At 44.5% G+C, this 19,026-nt stretch overlaps 1 protein-coding gene across 14 annotated transcripts in view; it reads right to left on the bottom strand.

Moving 5' to 3' along the window:
• Nucleotides 1-1,504: 1,504 nt before the first annotated feature.
• The window catches only part of LOC112261668 (transmembrane protein KIAA1109 homolog), a 127,209-nt gene continuing 109,687 nt past the window's right edge, over nucleotides 1,505-19,026 (bottom strand). For all 14 annotated transcript variants that reach the window (XM_024437166.2, XM_024437168.2, XM_024437176.2 and 11 more), the window contains 12 exons: nucleotides 11,636-11,776; nucleotides 11,174-11,419; nucleotides 9,924-10,077; nucleotides 5,867-6,024; nucleotides 5,447-5,636; nucleotides 5,055-5,272; nucleotides 4,654-4,905; nucleotides 4,358-4,561; nucleotides 4,058-4,252; nucleotides 3,737-3,871; nucleotides 2,978-3,137; nucleotides 1,505-2,530 (listed from right to left, as the gene is read on the bottom strand). In XM_024437166.2, coding sequence (XP_024292934.1) covers nucleotides 2,296-2,530; nucleotides 2,978-3,137; nucleotides 3,737-3,871; nucleotides 4,058-4,252; nucleotides 4,358-4,561; nucleotides 4,654-4,905; nucleotides 5,055-5,272; nucleotides 5,447-5,636; nucleotides 5,867-6,024; nucleotides 9,924-10,077; nucleotides 11,174-11,419; nucleotides 11,636-11,776 — 2,288 coding nt within the window. In that variant the 3' untranslated portion in view covers nucleotides 1,505-2,295. The remainder of the gene's footprint in view (nucleotides 2,531-2,977; nucleotides 3,138-3,736; nucleotides 3,872-4,057; nucleotides 4,253-4,357; nucleotides 4,562-4,653; nucleotides 4,906-5,054; nucleotides 5,273-5,446; nucleotides 5,637-5,866; nucleotides 6,025-9,923; nucleotides 10,078-11,173; nucleotides 11,420-11,635; nucleotides 11,777-19,026) is intronic.

The raw sequence follows: 19,026 nt of genomic DNA, 5'->3' as shown, positions 1-19,026 counted from the left end.
ACATCCCGCCATCTTTTTCTTTCAGCCAGAGACTGGGTGATACTTATGAAACGTGTAAGGACATCCCGCCATCTTTTTCTTTCAGCCAGAGACTGGGTGATACTTATGAAACGTGTAAGGACATCCCGCCATCTTTTTCTTTCAGCCAGAGACTGGGTGATACTTATGAAATGTGTAAGGACATCCCGCCATCTTTTTCTTTCAGCCTCCAAAATTGTCATTTGTATCTGGTCAAGAGTCTGTCCCCGATTTAGGCGCAGATCAAGTTCTCTCCACTTAATCATATTGTCTGTGTGTTCAGGACTACCCTCGTGGTGTTTCAGAATGGCGTTGAGATTTGACCGGTCATTCACACCTTCCTTTATTATTTTGTAGCCTTTTGTAGAGAAGCTTACAGCAAAAACAATACACAGCGTTTTAGTATGAAAGCAACAAGAGACATGTCTTATGTAGGGAAATCGGGAACCTGACATGTCTCTTGTTGCAGGGAAAAGGTAGGATATTGGTATTTAGGTTTGTTATTCAGGCATCTGATTCTGCATCAGAAGATTGAGTGATAGTGTTTCTTCGAAGTTGATAAATATGACTAGTTTTCTTCATTTAGACACTTTTCATACATAAACCATGTATCTTGTTATCAGAGACTGCGTGGCCTAATGGATAAGGCATATGATTCACAATCTGAAGAGTGATAGTTTGAGTACCTTTGTGGACCATTTATCTACTGTTGTTAGTTAGAACACACCATGTAGCCTAATGGAGTCCGACTTTCAATCAAAAGACTTAGGTTTAGAGTCCCTTTGTCGTTGTTTAATTTAACTAGCTGTCCTCATTTAAACAATTTCCCTACTTAAAGGAAAACCCCACCCAAAAACGATCTATTGGTATTTGTTTCATTAGTACATTATTGACATAGTCCCAAAATGTTTTACTTGTCAGCAATCAAGTTTTCAAGATACGTAACTTTCAAAATACAGAAATTAGCCCCGAATGATTTCTGTATTTTGAAGTTTGCATAACTGTAGCAAAATATCTGCAGGATAGTCTGAACAGAACCCACAAGAGGTCTTGAGTGTTGTATAACGTTTCTCTCTCGCGCACGCACAGTTATCGGAGGCCCTGGTAAAATGGTGCAGCAATATCAGTCAACATCACAAAGCAAGTCCACCTTTTCCATCACTTAATTCTGCCAGTCTTTTCCTTCCTTACCAACGCACAATCAAAAAATCTAAAAATACACAGCATTAAACAAATGGGAACTTGCCTCATAATGAGGGGATGTGAGTGAGGAGATACGACTGAGGTAGTGAAATTAGGCAGGCTGATACAAAGATCTGGATCAAAGCCACTGGAATATCTTTCAAAAGTTTAAATACTTCATGTGGAATTAGCTCAGAAACCAAGATAAAGCATATTTAGAGAGCAACACAACTTCTGTCACTTGCCTCAAATCTAGGAAATCTGAGAAATAACAGTAGGCTATATAAGACAATGAAGTCAGATGTAAAATAGGATGGCAATGATTTTATTATGTTAAGAAATCAACACATTTAAGAAATTCACAGTTATTTTATATACACTGGTCTATTGCACATATAAAAAAAACAGGCTTGACACACCCAGTACACATAGGTTATAAGACTATACATTTCAGATACCCATTAAATTAAGATAAATTAAAAAAATTAACCATTGTTTATCGTTACAATACATCTTATCACGTTTTAGATTGACCTAAGTGGATCTGAACGATCCAATGCTTTTTTGTTAACAGGAACCATCTTCAAAAAACGTTGTCATTGGGATGAATTTAGAAAAACTGATGATATTGCTCTTTCCAACCTTACCATGCGTTTGTTCCATTGTAAACAAAGCACAGGCAATGATTTAGAAGTGCCCCCCACAGAAAAAGTTAATGAACCTCCAAAGAAGGATAATAAACGATGTCTTCAATTTGTTCTGATAACACCATATAAAGCATGTATAACATATAATCCATGTTGGGGTTTTTCAGGGTTATCATTTCAAGCAGCCAAATAAGACCTCCCTTACTACTTTGTTCAAAATACACATAAAAACAGTGCAAAACTTTCAGTCAAAACCCATAGTGGCATGCACCACTGTAAACATCTATGCTTAAATGCACACGGCTTAGCGGTAAATGCACCTATGACAAATGCACAGTAGTCAAGGAAATATCCAGTGTTTCCAGTTATCCAGTGTTTTGTTCATTGAGGATTTACTGTCTGACCTCCAGCTTTTAAAGTGTTGTGTTAGAACATATGGCTGTATGAGTTAGTGCTCGTCTTTGTCTCGTCCCATCTTCTCCTTCTTCTCCTTCTTCTCCTTCTCGTCCTGCAGGGCCGTGCCAAGTTTCTTGATGAGGACAGAGAGGACCTTGTCCAGGGGGTCCATCACCCCCCTCTGGAGCCATTTGGGAATTGTAGTCCTTGCGTGGTGGAAGCCTAGCTTCTGCAGAATGTAGTCCACGCCGACAGGATCGATCTTCCGTCCTGTCCAGGAGATGAGCCTACGGAAATTGTTAATTAAGACTGAGTCAAGAAACCCACAGATGTATGGACAAAAGGGTTTACGTTTAGGGTATAGGCCTAAAAGTGGGCTTATGGAGTAGTTGAAATGCTCAGGTGAGGGGTTAAGGAGTCACAAAACACAGGGATCGATTACACATACTACAAATGTACTGTATTGTTAGTTTGGATAAAAGTGTTAAGTTCATGTTTTAAGTATCCCTATATTTCTGTTATTTCAGGGCTATCACTCAGTCAAGAGTGCGCCTGCACGGGAAGTCTTGATGTTGATGGACCTAGCCTTGAGTGGAATGGCTACCTTGTAGAGTGTTCATACAGTATAGTAAACTTTGTTAAACTGGAACCTTGTCGTTGTGTCATTTCGAGTTAACAAAAAGTGTCTGCACAGTGGCATATATTATTGGTCTGAGGGCTTGGGTCTGGTTTACCGGAGTGTGGGCTCCAGGTGCCAGGTGTTGCACATGAATTCTCTCCAGTCCACCGTGGTGTAGTTGATGCCTTCCTCCTTGTCTGTGGAGTTCTCATCATGCAGGGCTGTCGGGCTCTTCTGGCCAGGCCGAGTGGCAAAGATCCGGGGGTTGAAAAGGGCTGCAGACCAGGGAAGAGGGGGGGAGAGAGAGTTTGTGTGAAACTATAGAGTGCCTTGGTTCTCCATGTTCTTCTATGACTACTAGTTCCTAAAACAAAGAGCACCTATAATTCAGCTTCAGTTATATTTTAGTTGTACCTACATTGCTCTTTTTTTCTATATAAAGTTATCAGTGAAAGTTATCGTGTTTCATGATAACTTTCCAGAAAGTTGCTCTAGAGGACATCTGCATGGAGGAATGGGCCAAAATACCAGCAACAGTGTGTGAAAACCTTGTGAAGAGTTACAGAAAACGTTTGACCTCTGTCATTGCCAACAAAGGGTATATAACAAAGTATTGAGATAAACTTTTGTTTATTGACCAAATACTTATTTTCCACCATAATTTACAAATAAATTCATTAAAAATCCTACAATGTGATTTTCTGGATTTTCCCCCCTCATTTTGTCTGTCATAGTTGAAGTGTACCTATGATGAAAGTTACAGGCCTCTCTCATCTTTTTAAGTGGGAGAACTTGCACAATCGGTGGCTGACTAAATACTTTTTTGCCCCACTGTAGAGTGGGCTGCTGCTGTTGACATTTCAGGGGCTCTCACCCTTCTCTTTTTCCTTCAAATAGGCAGAGACCAGGTCGTGCAGAAACATGATGAGCTCGGCGTCCATGGTGACACATATGTGGTCTGTGAACTCAGTCACCACGCTGCACTCCACCTTGGGCTTACTGTTGGAGTCTGAAACAGAGGGGAAACAACAGAGTCATTCCAACAAAGATATATTAATGGGAACAAACTGAAAATGACAAAAATATTATTGGAGGACAATACAAGTGGACTTCAACAACAACGTTGCCCCTAAATATATACCATTGCTAATTGTGGTCTGTTCATACTGGTGCACCGAATACCAACTGAGCCTACCAGTCAAGGAGGGTTCGTCTGGATCCTGAACATGGATGGACTTGAAGTCCAGCTGCATCCTGGGTAGGGCAAAGATGGTCTCTGTCTCATGGTTATAGCTGGATGAGCCTCGGAAGCTGCTTAGCAGGCTAGAACTCTTGGAGGCAGCCCCACTCTCTGTGTTGTTGGCATCCACGTTACGCAAGAGGTATAGCTCTGGGGAACAGGATACATTAGAATGAGGCAGGTGTCTTGAGTACATTGGGTCAAGGGAAACAGTAGACCGTGTATATAACATTGGTAGAATTTAGTAGCCTTTACCCTCATTCCTCATGGCAGTCACATAATTGAACCATTCTTTGACTGTGGCTACACCGTGAGGGGGGTTTTCGTGCCGGCGACGGGTGATTTTGGTGATGGTGGCCATGGGGCTCTCTAGTGCTCCGCAGGGTTTGGTTACCATGGTGTTGTGACCCAGATGAAAATCCAATGTCTGCACGATATAAGTGGAGTCATCAGTGGAGCCTGATTGGATAAAAAATAGGTTGAGGTTAGTGGTATTTTGGGGACTTGCTTTAGCCCACATCCCCCCCTCTCTGTCTCTTGAAAGCCTTTACCATCCTCCAATATCTTCTGAGCCTCGGTCCAAAAGGCTATGTTGGGCTCCTCCAGGTGGAATAAGGCCCAGGACTTGGAGCGGAAGTTGGGCCCATGGAAGCAGGCCAGGGTCATGTGGTTGCCATGGAGACTCATGGAGCCACCCAGTTGCACGGCGTCCTCTGGGAGAGGCATCTGGAAGAGGGAGATGTGGCATCCAGCGATCACCTTCAGAACCCCAGGCCAGTGACGATGGTGGGCTGCATCCATGTCTGGGAGAGAGAGCAATGACGAGAGTGAGAAGGAGCAATGACGATAGAAGGAGAGGGACGAAAGAGAGAGGAAAAGGGAGGAGCAGGGGAAAGAGCATTTCGATCGAAACCAAAAGAAACCCAGGAAACCAGTGATAACGGATTCTTACATAGCTCTGCAGCTTCTTTCTCGATGTTGATGACCGGCGCCTTCGGGGGCAGGTAGGGGACTGGACCCCATGTGGACAACGCTCGTTTGCTGGTGTCAAATTGCTGGGTGAAAAACTCCTGCAGCTTCATCCCGATCTTAATGAGGTCGGGGGTAGTGGAGCGCGAGATGATCACTTGGAAGATATCCCACTGCAAGTCACCGTGGACAAAGATCTCACTGGAGAGGGGAAAGGATAAGTAAAAAGAGAGGTGAAAGAGAGGCAGAAAAGGAGAGCGATGGGATAGAAAAAAGGAGGGAGTGAGTGAGAAATGGTCAGAAAATGAGAACAGACAAGAATGTAGCCACAGGAGTTTTGGTTCTACATTTTCTCTAGTAGGCTAGCTTATTTACCTTTTCTCTGATAGGCTGGTCTCAACAGTGCACAGGTTGACCTTCCACTCGTCCTGGAGTTGCAGGTCTGCGTTGCTGAAGATGCCCATGAGGATGCTGGAGCCCATGTAGTCCACACGGGCCTCCGTGGAGCCCATGGTGATCTGGATCTTATGGCTGGGCTGCTGGTTGGGGTGCTCTGAGATGTGTGCTTCAACAAACAAATATGTTTTGTTAGGTGCGGCAGAGAGATCTCCCTGTCAAATTCTACTAGTTTGTCAGGGATGTTTAAGTTGGAGCTGAATTTGTTCATCATTTAAATGCCAAGACCAGAGGCTAGAGTACAATCTTTGACATCCATCACAATGTATTTGGAATTGCACAAAAAGTGAACAGTACATGCCAGTGGCTTAATACATTATTTCTCATCCCTGTACTTACAGACCATCTCCAGGGTGTTGACATCTATGTTGCCCCCCACCACGCCGCCTTTAGAGTCCAGTTTGGAACGACCCAGGCCCACAGACATGCTGATCTCTCGGTCTCGGTTACTACCCACTGACAGACGACCCTGACTCTTCAGCCCACTGGTGGTCCAACTAGAGGTAAACAAGAGCAAGGGGAAACAGTTCCACCCACCTCCTCATGAATAAGTAACATCTGCTTTGTAGGAGGCATTGTTTTGTTAAGGGTTATATGTAGAATTGTTCAGTTTTTATATAGGTTGTCAGATACAGATACACTCGTCTTATGTGGCAGGGCTTGCAAACTATTACAGACTACAAAGGGAAGCACAGCAGCGAGCTGCCCAGTGACACGAGCCTACCAGACGAGCTAAAACACTTCTATGCTTGCTTCGAGGCTAGCAACACTGAGGCATGCGTGAGAGCATCAGCTGTTTCAGACGACTGTGAGATCACACTCTCCGTAGCCGAGAGAGGCTGGTAAAGGCTCACATCAATACCATTATCCCAGAAACCCTAGACCCATTCCAATTTGCACCCCAAACAGATCCACAGATGATGCAATCTCTATTGCACTCCAGACTGCCCTTTTCCCACCTGGACAAAAGGAACACCTACGTGAGAATGCTATTCATTGACTACAGCTCAGAGTTAAACACCATAGTACCCTCAAAGCTCATCACTAAGCTAAGGACCCTGGGACTAAACACCTCCCTCTGCATTTGGATCCTGGACTTCCTGACAGGACGCTCCCAGGTGGTGAGGGTAGGTAGCAACACATCTGCCATGCTGATCCTCAATACTGGAGCCCCTCAGAGGTGTGTGCTCAGTCCCCTCCTGTATTCCCTGTTCACCCACGTCTCCATGGCCAGGCACGACTCCAACACCATCATTAAGTTTGAAGACAACAACAGTGGTAGGTCTGATCACAGACGACAAGACAGCCTATAGGGATGAGGTCAGAGACCTGGCCGGTGGTGCCAGAATAACAACCTTTCCCTCAACGTAACCAAGACTAAGGAGATGATTGTGGACTACAGGAAAAGGAGGACCGAGCACACCCCCATTCTCATCGACGGGGCTGTAGTGGAGCAGGTTGACAGCTTCAAGTTCCTTCCTTGGTGTCCACATCAACAACAAACTAGAATGGTCCAAACACACCAAGACAGTCGTGAAGAGGGTACGACAAAGCCTATTCCCCCCCAGGAAACTAAAAAGATTTGGCATGGGTCCTGAGATCCTCAAAATGTTCTACAGCTGCAACATCGAGAGCACGCCCCGGGGCTGTAGTGGAGCAGGTTGACAGCATCAGCCTAGTACGGCAATTGCTCGGCCTCCGACCGCAAGGCACTACAGAGGGTAGTGCATACGGCCCAGTACATCACTGGGGCTAAGCTGCCTGGCATCCAGGACCTCTACACCAGGCGGTGTCAGAGGAAGGCCCTAAAAATTGTCAAAGACCCCAGCCACCCCAGTCATAGACCGTTCTCTCTACTACCGCATGGCAAGCGGTACCGGAGTGCCAAGTCTAGGACAAAAAGGCTCCTCAACAATTCTTACCCCCAAGCAATAAGTCTCCTGAACAGGTAATCAAATGGCTACCTGGACTATTTGCATTGTGCCCCCCCCCAATCCCTCTTTTACACTGCTGCTACTCTCTGTTTTTTCATATATGCATAGTCACTTTAAATATACATTCATGTACATGCTACCTCAATTGGCCTGACCAACCAGTACTCCCCCACATTGGCTAACTGGGCTATCTGCATTGTGTCCCGCCACCCACCAACCCCTCTTTTACACTACTGCTACTCTCTGTTCATCATATATGCATAGTCTCTTTAACCATATCTACATGTACATACTACCTCAATCAGCCCGACTAACCGTTGTCTGTATGTAGCCACGCTACTTTTATAGTCTCGCTACTGTATATAGCCTCACTACTGTTATTTGTCCACTGTCTTTTTACGGTTGTTTTTATTTCTTTACTTCCCTATTGTTCACCTAATACCTTTTTGCACTGTTGGTTAGAGCCTGTAAGTAAGCATTTCACAGAGAGGTCTACACCTGTTGTATTCGGTACACGTGACAAATAAACTTTGATTTGATTTACAGGGGTTAAAGCAAAAATAAATCCCAAATTTAAGTCGATCTCAGATCGATTGTCTGGGGCCAAGTTAACCTCCCCTTTCATGTCATGGCCATCATACCTTAAACCAGTTAAATGTAACTAAATGTAAATCAGAAATGTAGTTATTTATCATGAGGGCACAAGCTCAAGTACACAGTACAAATACAATAAAAATATTAAATATATTTCCTGTTCAACAAACTGTACGAATAAGGCTTGAAATTACTTATATTCTTTCTAAATGTAGTATAATCAAATTATAAAACGACTAACTATAATATTTCACCTTATAAGTGTAAAATACATATTTGTATGTTTAGTGTTAGAGAAAATGTGCATATTTTCGAAAGGTCTCTCAATCAAAACGTCTGCCCACATCACTGTGAACATCTCCCTGAACTCGTTAGGAACTTGCCTTTCATCTCATATTAATATTGTCTGTCTATGACAAACAGAAAGTGTTTTTTTGTTTAAAATCTATGAATTATTTTAGATTAATGGCTATAAATCAAGCGCTGAATGTGCTACAGTGATGAAACCACTTGCCCCTGCTACGCTAGGATGTAAGGATTGCAGGCATGTGCTTGGACAGTCAGAAGAGCGAATTAAATGGTAGGAGGGACATCCCAGTTTCAAGGGGTTTGAGATCCCCTAAACAGAGGACTTTACATCCAAGAGGTTAAGGGAAAGATGATAATTTTGTACATGTAAAAACTGCGAGCTTGACAAATTCCAGTCCCTTTGCTTAGGGGTTCCAGGGTCCTACCCGGGGTCCTATTAAAAGGACTGAGAAGCTCAGTTCTGGTGACTTTTTAAAAGGACATTCTACTCCAAAATTTATGAAAATAAAATGATGCTGACACCATCTGAAAAATAGTTAGAAACGGGCCCAATAGCAAATTGGTAAAAATTATGTTACAATTATTTTAGCATATTGGACCATGCATATAGCCTATGCATGCCCTATATTATTAGATATAGGCCATGCTATTAGCAATAAGCATCATCACCTGCAGCCCAATTTATGAAGCATAGTGCCGATACAATTTACACAGACAAACCCCATGCTTCAGCCTATCTGCATTTACCCCATTGGACACAATATCCTGTTTGTATTTAAAAAAATATATATATATTTTATTATAAATATGAATATTGAAATAATGATAATTTTTTGTTTGTCTCTATTAGAAAGTATGTCGTTGCCCTTTTAAGACGACATTTCCCCCCTTTAAGAGCTCTGTTGTGCAGCTGCGCCTAAACCATGCTTGAAATTCCGGTTCTAAAAATGCATTTGTAAAACAATTGCAAATAACGAAATTGAAGGAGTAGAGAAACAATTGCAATGTAAAACTGGGATCCCCAGTTTTTTTTAAACACATGCCAAAACTGCTTTCATTTGCCAGCAGCTATAGTAGGCTACATACCGGTGTCTGAGTTGAGCGCTGCTGTGCCCCACAGCATTATAGACTATATAATTCCCTTCATCTGAACATCGGGAATATATCTCCCCGGATATTTTTATTGTCTCTCCTGAACCCATATCACGGCAATTAATTGCAGTGACAGATAACTTTAACCCCTGCAGATATAAACATTAGGTAATGTGCTGATATGAATTAGATGGAATAGACAATCTGTGTACTGAAACTGGCCCCTAGCGTGTGGAACAAGGCTCTCGAACCCTGTTCCTGGAGAGCTACTGTCCTGCTGGTTTTCACTCCAACCCTAATCTAACGCACCTGATTTTTATAATTAGTTTGTAAATAAGCTGAATCAGGTTAGTCACAACTGGGGTTGGAGCTTAAACCTATAGGATGGTAGCTCTCCAGGAATAGGGTTGGAGAGCCCTGGAGTAGAGTATAGTGTGTTGCGTGAGAGGGGAAAAAGGGAGACCTACGTGTTGTTGCCCATGACATTGCTCATGTTCATCTGGACGTTGAGCTGCTTCAGGTTGATGGCGAACACCACTAGTGTCTCCCATGGGGTCCCTTGGGGGCCGGCTGCCTTGCCGTTTTTATTGAACGACGGCGTGGACGTCTTGGTCACAGAATCTATATGGAAGGGAAATGTATGATGTAACAGCATTCTCCCCAAAGCTACAGTGGGGAGAACAAGTATTTGATACACTGCCGAATTTGCAGGTTTTCCTACTTACAAAGCATGTAGTGGTCTGTAATTTTTATCATAGGTACACTTCAACTGTGAGAGATGGAATCCAAAACAAAAATCCAGAAAATCACATTGTATGATTTTGAAGTAATTAATTAGCATTTTATTGCATGACATACAGTGGGGCAAAAAAGTATTTAGTCAGCCACCAATTGTGCAAGTTCTCCCACTTAAAAAGACGAGAGAGGCCTGTTATTTTCATCATAGGTACACTTCAACTATGACAGACAAAATTAGGGGGAAAAGTCCAGAAAATCACATTGTAGATTTTTTATGAATTTATTTGCAAATTATGGTGGAAAATAAGTAGTTGGTCAAAAGTTTATCTCAATACTTTGTTATATACCCTTTATTGGCAATGACAGAGGTCAAACGTTTCTGTAAGGCCCTCCTGTTCTCCACTCATTACCTGTATTAACTGCACCTGTTTGAACTCGTTACCTGTATAAAAGACACCTGTCCACACACTCAATCAAACAGACTCCAACCTCTCCACAATGGCCAAGACCAGAGAGCTGTGTAAGGACATCAGGGATAAAATTGTAGACCTGCACAAGGCTGGGGTGGGCTACAGGACAATAGACAAGCAGCTTGGTGAGAAGGCAACAACTGTTGGCGCAATTATTAGCGTTTTAGATTCCGTCTCTCACAGTTGAAATGTACCTATGATAAAAACTACAGACCTCTACATGCTTGGTAAGTAGGAAAACCTGCAAAATCGGCAGTGTATCAAATACTTGTTCTCCCCACTGTATGTCTAAATTAGAGAGAGTTAATCCTAATCTAAAAGTGTCAAAGAGTACACACTAGCTCAAGTATAAATGAGGGATATAGTATTCATTCATTATTCCTACTGCATTTTAAGCCTACGTTGTGAAAATAATCTCTACACTAAGCTAAAAAAAACAGCTATAACACCGCTTTAATCCGATCGTGTCGTTCCTCAGTGCTGTTGAGCACTCATTTTTTAGCTGGTACCTCTTCTGGGGGCGGAGGAATCAGAGACGCTCCTGGTGCGTCCGGGGGCTGGGGACTTGAGGTGGGAGGACAGGCCCCCGGGGGACATGTTACTCCCAGTGGAGTGGTCAGAGAACACGTTGGGGGACTGAGGCATGTACTGCCCAGTGCTACCATCCCAGGTCCTCCAGTAGGCTTTACGGCTGGATTCTGGTGACAGGTGCTGGGTCATGTTCTCTACAGAGTCCGGGGTGGTAGGACCCGAGGCTGGAGGAGAGAAGCAGGTTGAGGTAAAGGGCATATTTTCAAATATAAACACAGGTTTGGGAAAAATGCATACTGTTTTAAAGGGGACCGACATTAGCAGAGTTGGAGATTGAAAGGGAACAGAGTAAAAATGTTGATCAATTATTGCATGAGGAAAATGGAGCCATAAGTGTGCAAAGGCCTATTAAGGAGGTGTGTATTTCCCAACATCCCAACCTGTTGGCATGTTGATGGTCTGGTCTCCCAGGAAGAGGCGTCTGGCGATGCTGCGCCGGTACCAGGCTCTGGGGAAGGCCAGGATCTCACTTAGCCTCCGCATGTCATACTTAAAGGAGGCCGAGCCAATGTCACACACAGCTGAGAAGAGAGAGAAAAAACACTCAAAGTAGGCCAGGAATCTAAGTTTCTGTGGAGGGGAATTAATTGATCAAAATGGATCAGCTTTAGTGACAAGATATACAGTCACATTCAAAATATTACAAATACTAAACTATATTGGATGTAGGGCTGTGACGATTATGGAATTTGGGGTAACAATAAATGTCATGTCTTTTTTTAACCCCCCTTTTCCCCCAATTTCATGGTATCCAATTGGTAGTTACAGTCCTGTCCCATCGCTGCAACTACCGCAGGGACTCGGGAGAGGTGAAGGTCAAGAGCCATGCGTCCTCCGAAACACAACCTAGCCAAGCCGCACTGCATCTTGACACAACGCCCACCCGGTCGCGTCCGGCTGCGAGAGAGCATGAACTCGAACCATGATCTCTAGTGGCACATTGGTCTAAGGCACTGCAGTGCTAGCTGTGCCACTAGAGATGCTGGTTCGAGTTCATGCTCTGTCGCAGCCGGGAGGGAGGCCTATATCTGTTATTTTTGTTAAAATGTTTTGATTTTAATGAATACATCACAGCTTTGGTTACACTGGTCTCAAAAATGTATGGTTTTAACTGCTTGGAACTTTTGGAAATTCTGCTTCTCATCCCGACCCTGCCATTCTGTTCGTAAAATGTTTACAAAATGGACCAACCATGTTAAAATGAAAAACTGCTATTGGGTAAACTACAGTGCATTCGGAAAGTATTCAGACCCCTTGACTTTTACCACATTTTGTTACAGCCTTATTCTAAAATATTTTTGTTGTTGTTGATCAATCTACACACATTACCCCATAACGACAAATCAAACAGGCTTTACATTTCTTTTGCAAATGTATAAAAAATGTAAAACTGAAATATCACAATGAAGTATTTCAGACCTTTTAATCAGTACTTTGTTGAAGCACCTTTGGCAGCGATTACAGCCTCAAGTCTTCTTGGGTATGATGCTACTAGCTTGCCGCACATGTATTTGAGGAGTTTCACCCATTCTTCTCTGCAGATCCTTTCAAGCTCTGTCAGGTTGGATGTGGAGCGTCGCTGCACAGCTATTTTCAGGTCTCTCTACAGATGTTCGATCGGGTTCAAGTTCGGGCTCTGGCTGGGCCACTCAAGGACATTGAGACTAGTCCCGAAGCCACTCCTGCTTTATCTTAGCTGTGTGCTTAGGGTCGTTGTCCTGTTGGAAGGTAACCTACGCCCCCAGTCTGAGGTCCTGAGCGCTCTGGAGGTTTTCATTAAGGATCTCTCTGTACTTTGCGCCGTTCATCTTTCCCTTGATCCTGACTAGTCTCTCAATCCCTGCTGTTGAAAAACATCCCCACAGCATGATGCTGCCACCACCATGCTTCACCGTAGGGGTGGTGCAAGGTTTCCTCCAGACGTGACGCTTGGTATTCAGGCAAAAGAGTTCAATCTTGGTTTCATCAGACCAGAGAATCTGGTTTCTCATGTTCCGAGAGTCTTTTAGGTGCCTTTTGGCAAACTCCAAGCAGGCTGTCATATGCCTTTTACTGAGGAGTGGCTTCTGTCTTCCCACTCTACCATACAGGCCTGATTGATGGAGTGCTGCAGAGATGGTTGTCCTTCTAAGACAGCCCCCCACACCTCTCTGATTCAGAGGGGTTGGGTTCAATGCAGAAGACACATTTCAGTTGAAGGCATTCAGTTGTACAACTGACTAGGTATCCCCCTTTCCCTTTGTGGAAGGTTCTCCCATCTCCACAGAGTTACTCATGGAGCTCTGTCAGAGTGACCATCGGGTTCTTGGTCACCTCTCTGACCAAGGCCTTTCTCCCCCGATTGCTCAGTTTGGTCGAGCGGCCAGCTCTAGGAAGAGTCTTGATGGTTCCAAACTTCTTCCATTTAAGAACGATGGAGGCCTCAGGTGTTCTTGGGGACCTTCAATACTGCAGGCATTTTTTGGTACCCTTCCCCAGATCTGTACCTCGACACAATCCTGTCTCGACCTCATGGCTTGGTTTTTGCTCTGACACACACTGTCAACTGTGGGACCTTACATAGACAGGTGTGTGCCTTTCCAAATCATGTCCAATCAATTGAATTTGCCACAGGTGCACTCTTAAGTCTCAATTAAGTTGTAGAAACATCTAAAGGATGATCAATGGAAACAGGATGCACCTGAGCTCAATTTCAAATATCATAGCAAAGGGTCTGAATACTTATATAAATAAGGTATTTCAGTTATTTTTTTAAATACAAAATACAGTTTTCGCTATGTCATTATGGGTTATTGTGTAAAGATTGATGAGGAAAATGTTTTATTTAATACATTTTAGATTAAGGCTGTAACGTAAGATTATGTGGGAAAAAAGGAAGACGTCTGAATACTTTCCGAATGCACTGTATATATATAAAGTTGAATCCCCCTTCTCCTAAAAATGAATGTATAAAGACAATATATTTTTAGTTCGTTCACAGTTACCATCCATAATTCAAATTAAGGTTTATTTGTCACGTGAGCCGAATACAACAGTGAAATGCTTACTTCCAAGCCCTGACCAACACTGCAATTTTTAAGTAAAAAAATAGGTATTAGGTAAACCTTAGATAAGTAAAGAAATAAAAAAACAAGCAGTAAAATGACAGTGAAAATAGCAGTAGCAAGGCTATATACAGGTGGTACCGGTACAGAGTCAATGTACGGGGGCACCGGTTAGTCGGGCTAATTGAGGTAATATGCACATGTAGGTATAGTTAAAGTGACTATACATAGATGATAAACAGAGAGTAGCAGCAGCGTAAAAGAGGGGGTTGGTGGGTGGGGGGACACAATGCAAATAGTCTGGTTAGCCATTTGATTACCTGTTCAGGAGTCTTATGGCGTGGGTGTAAAAGCTGTTGAGAAGCCTTTTGTTCCTAGACTTGGTGCTCCGGGAACCATGCGGTAGCATGGCAAGTGGTGGCTGGGGTATTTGACAATTTTTAGGGCCTTCCTCTGATACCGCCTAGTGTCGAGGTCCTCGGTGGCAGGCAGCTTAGCCCCAGTGACTATCCTCTGTAGTGCCTTGTGGTTGGAGGCCGAGCAGTTGCCGTACAAGGCAGTGATGGCCTACCACTGTTGTGTCGTCTGCAAACTTAATGATGGTGTTGGAGTCATGCCTGGCCATGCAGTCGTGGGTGAACAGGGAGTACAGGAGGGGACTGAGCACGCACCCCTGATGGGCTCCAGCGTTGAGGATCAGCTTGGCAGATGTGTTGCTACCTACCAACACCACCTGGGGGCTGCCTGTCAGGAAGTCCAGGATCCAGTTGCAGAGGGAGGTGTTTGGTCCCAGGGTCCTTAGCTTACTGATGAGCTTTGAGGACACTATGGTGTTGAACACTGAGCTGTAGTCAATGAATAGCATTCTCACGTAGGTGTTCCTTTTGTCCAAGTGGGAAAGGGCAGTGTGGAGTCTGTTTGAGCGGTATGCAAATTGGAGTGGGTCTAGGGTTTCTGGGATAATGGTGGTAATGTGAGCCATGACCAGCCTTTCAAAGAACTTCATGGCTACGGACTTGAGTGCTATGGGTCTGTAGTCATTTAGGCAGGTTACCTTAGTGTTCTTGGGCACAGGGACTATGGTGGTCTGCTTGAAGCATGTTGGTATTACAGACTCAATCAGGGACATGTTGAAAATGTCAGTGAAGACACCTGCCAGTTGGTCAGCGGCCTTGTGAATGTTGACCTGTTTAAAGGTCTTATTCACGTCGGCTACTGAGAGCGTGATCACACAGTTCTCTCATACATGCCTCAGTGTTGCTTGCCTCGAAGCGAGCATAGAAGTGATTTAGCTCGTCTGGTAGGCTCGTGTCACTGGGCAGCTCACGGCTGTGCTTCCCTTTGTAGTCTGTAATAGTTTGCAGGCCCTGCCACATCCGACGAGTGTCAGACGGTGTAGCACGATTAAATCTTAGTCCTGTATTGGCGCTTTGCCTGTTTGATGGTTCGTCAGAGGGCATGGCAAGATATACAGTGGGGCAAAAAAGTATTGTCAGCCACCAATTGTGCAAGTTCTCCCACTTAAAAAGATGAGAGAGGCCTGTAATTTTCATCATAGGTACACTTCAACTATGACAGACAAAATGAGAAAAGAAAATCCAGAAAATCACATTGTAGGATTTTTAATGAATTTATTTGCAAATTATGGGGGAAAATTGCTCCCAGCCTAGCACCCGCGCTCAGGTCTGTTCAACGCTGGTCTGACCAATCGGATTCCACGCTTCAAGATTGCTTCGATCACGTGGACTGGGATATGTTCCGCATAACAACAACATTGATGAATATGCTGATTCGGTGAGCGAGTTTATTAGCAAGTGCATCAGTGATGTTGAACCCACAGCGACTATTAAAACATTCCACAACCAGAAACCGTGGATTGATCTCAGCATTTGCGCAAAACTGAAAGCGCGAAACACTGCTTTTAATCAGGGCAAGTTGGCCGGAAACATGACCGAATACAAACAGTGTAGCTATTCCCTCCGTAAGGCAATCAAACAAGCTAAGCGTCAGTATAGAGACAAAGTGGAGTCGCAATTCAACGGCTCAGACACGAGAGGTATGTGGGCAGGGTCTACAGTAAATCACGGACTACAAAAGAAAAACCAGCCACATTGCGGACCACGATGTCTTGCTCCCAGACAGACTAAACAACTTCTTTAATCGCTCTGAGGACAATACAGTGCCACTGACACGGCCCGCTACCAAAACGTGTGTGCTCTCCTTCACTGCAGCCAACGTGAGTAAAACATTTAAACGTGTTAACCCTCGCAAGGCTGCAGGCCCAGACGGCATCTCCGGCCGCGTTCTCAGAGCATGCGCAGATCAGCTGGCTGGTGTGTTTACGGACATATTCAATCAATCCTTATCCCAGGCTGCTGTTCCCACATGCTTCAAGAGGGCCACCATTGTTCCCGTTCCCAAGAAAGCGAAGGTAACTGAGCTAAATGACTGAGCTAAATGTAGCAATCACTTCCGTCATCATCAAGTGGTTTGATAGACTAGTCAAGGACCATATCACCTCCACCCTACCTGACACCCTAGACCCACTCCAATTTGCTTACCGCCCCAATAGGTCCACAGACGACGCAATCGCCATCACACTGCACACTGCCCTAACCCATCTGGACAAGGGAAATACCTATGTAAGAATGCTGTTCATCGATTACAGCTCAGCATTTAACACCATAGTACCCTCCAAACTCGTGATTAAGCTCGAGACCCTGGGTCTCGACCCCGCCCTGTGCAACTGTGTCTTGGACTTCCTGACGAGCCACCCCCAGGTGGTGAGGGTAGGTAACAACATCTCCAGCCCGCTGATCCTCAACACTGGGTCCCCACAAGGGTGCGTTCTCAGCCCTCTCCTGTACTCCCTGTTCACCCACGACTGCGTGGCCATACACGCCTCCAACTCAATCATCAAGTTTGCAGAAGACACTACCATGGCAGGCTTGATTACCAACAACAACTTGACGGTCTACAGGGAGGAGGTGAGGGCCCTCGGAGTGTGGTGTCAGGACAATAACCTCACACTCAATGTCAACAAAACAAAGGAGATGATCGTGGACTTCAGGAAACAGCAGAGGGAGCAGCCCCCTATCCACATTGATGGGACAGTAGTGGAGAGGGTGGAAAGTTTTAAGTTCCTCAGCATACAAATCACAGACAAATTGAAATGGTCCACCCACACAGACAGCGTGGTGAAGAAGGCGCAGCAGCGCCTCTTCAACCTCAGGAGGTTGAAGAAATTCAGCTTGTCACCAAAAACACACAAACTTTCACAGATGCACAATCGAGAGCATCCTGTCGGGCTGTATCACGCCCTGGTACGACAGCTGCCCCGCCCCTAACCATAAGGCTCTCCAGAGGGTAGTGAGGTCTGCACAACGCATCACCGGGTGCAAACTATCTGCCCTCCAGGACACCTACACCATCCGATGTCACAGGAAGGCCAAAAAAATCATCAAGGACAACAACCACCCGAGCCACTGCCTGTTCACCTCGCTATCATCCAGAAGGCGAGGTCAGTACAGGTGCATCAAAGCGGGGACCAAGAGACTTAAAGACAGCTTCTATCTCAAGGCCATCAGACTGTTAAACAGCCGTCACTAACATTGAGTGGCTGCTGTCAACATACTGACTCAACTCTAGCCACTTTAATAATGGAAAAATTGATGTAATAAATGTATCACTAGCCACTTTAAACAATGCCACTTTATATTATGTTTACATACCCTACATTACTCATCTCATTTGTATATACTGTACTTTATACCATCTACTGCATCTTGATGTAATTAAATGTATCACTAGCCACTTTAAACAATGCCACTTTATATTATGTTTACATACCCTACATTACTCATCTCATATGTATATACTGTACTCTATACCATCTACTGCATCTTGCCTATGCCGTTCGGCCATCACTCATTCATATTTTTATGTACATATTCGTATTCATTCCTTTACACTTGTGTGTAAAAGGTAGTTGTGAAATTGTTAGGTTAGATTACTTAGATATTACTGCATGGTCAGAACTAGAAGCACAAGCATTTCACTACACTCGCATTAACATCTGCTAACCATGTGTATGTGACAAATAAAATGTGATTTGATTCGACACAACAGTGGTAGGCCTGACCACCGACGCGACAGCCTATAGGGAGGAGGTCAGAGACCTGGCTGTGTGGTACCAGGACAACAACCTCTCCCTCAACGTGATCAAGACAAAGGAGATGATTGTGGACAACAGGAATAACAGGACCGAGCATGCCCCCATTCCCATCGATGGGGCTGCAGTGGAGCAGGTTGAGAGCTTCAAGTTCCTTGGTGTCCACATCACCAACAAACTAACATGGTCCAAGCACACCAAGAGTCGTGAAGAGGGCATGACAAAACCTATTCCCCCTTAGGAGACTGAAAAGATATGGCATGGGTCCTCAGATCCTCAAAAGGTTCGACAGCTGCACCATCGAGAGCATGGTTGCATCACTGCCTGGTATGGCAACTGCTCTGCCTCTGACCACAAGGCACTACAGAAGGTAGTGTGAATGGCCTAGTACATCACTGGGGCCAAGCTTCCTGCCATCCAGGACCTCTATACCAGGCGGTGTCAGAGGAAGGCCCTAAAAATAGTCAAAGACCCCAGCCACCCCAGTCATAGACTGTTCTCTCTTCTACCGCATCGCAAGCGGTACCGGAGTGCCAAGTCTAGGTCCAAGAGGCTT

The sequence above is a fragment of the Oncorhynchus tshawytscha genome, linkage group LG11 (genome assembly GCF_018296145.1).
Source record: "Oncorhynchus tshawytscha isolate Ot180627B linkage group LG11, Otsh_v2.0, whole genome shotgun sequence".
Lineage (NCBI taxonomy): Eukaryota > Metazoa > Chordata > Actinopteri > Salmoniformes > Salmonidae > Oncorhynchus > Oncorhynchus tshawytscha.
This window is presented reverse-complemented; position numbering and strand designations above follow the sequence as displayed.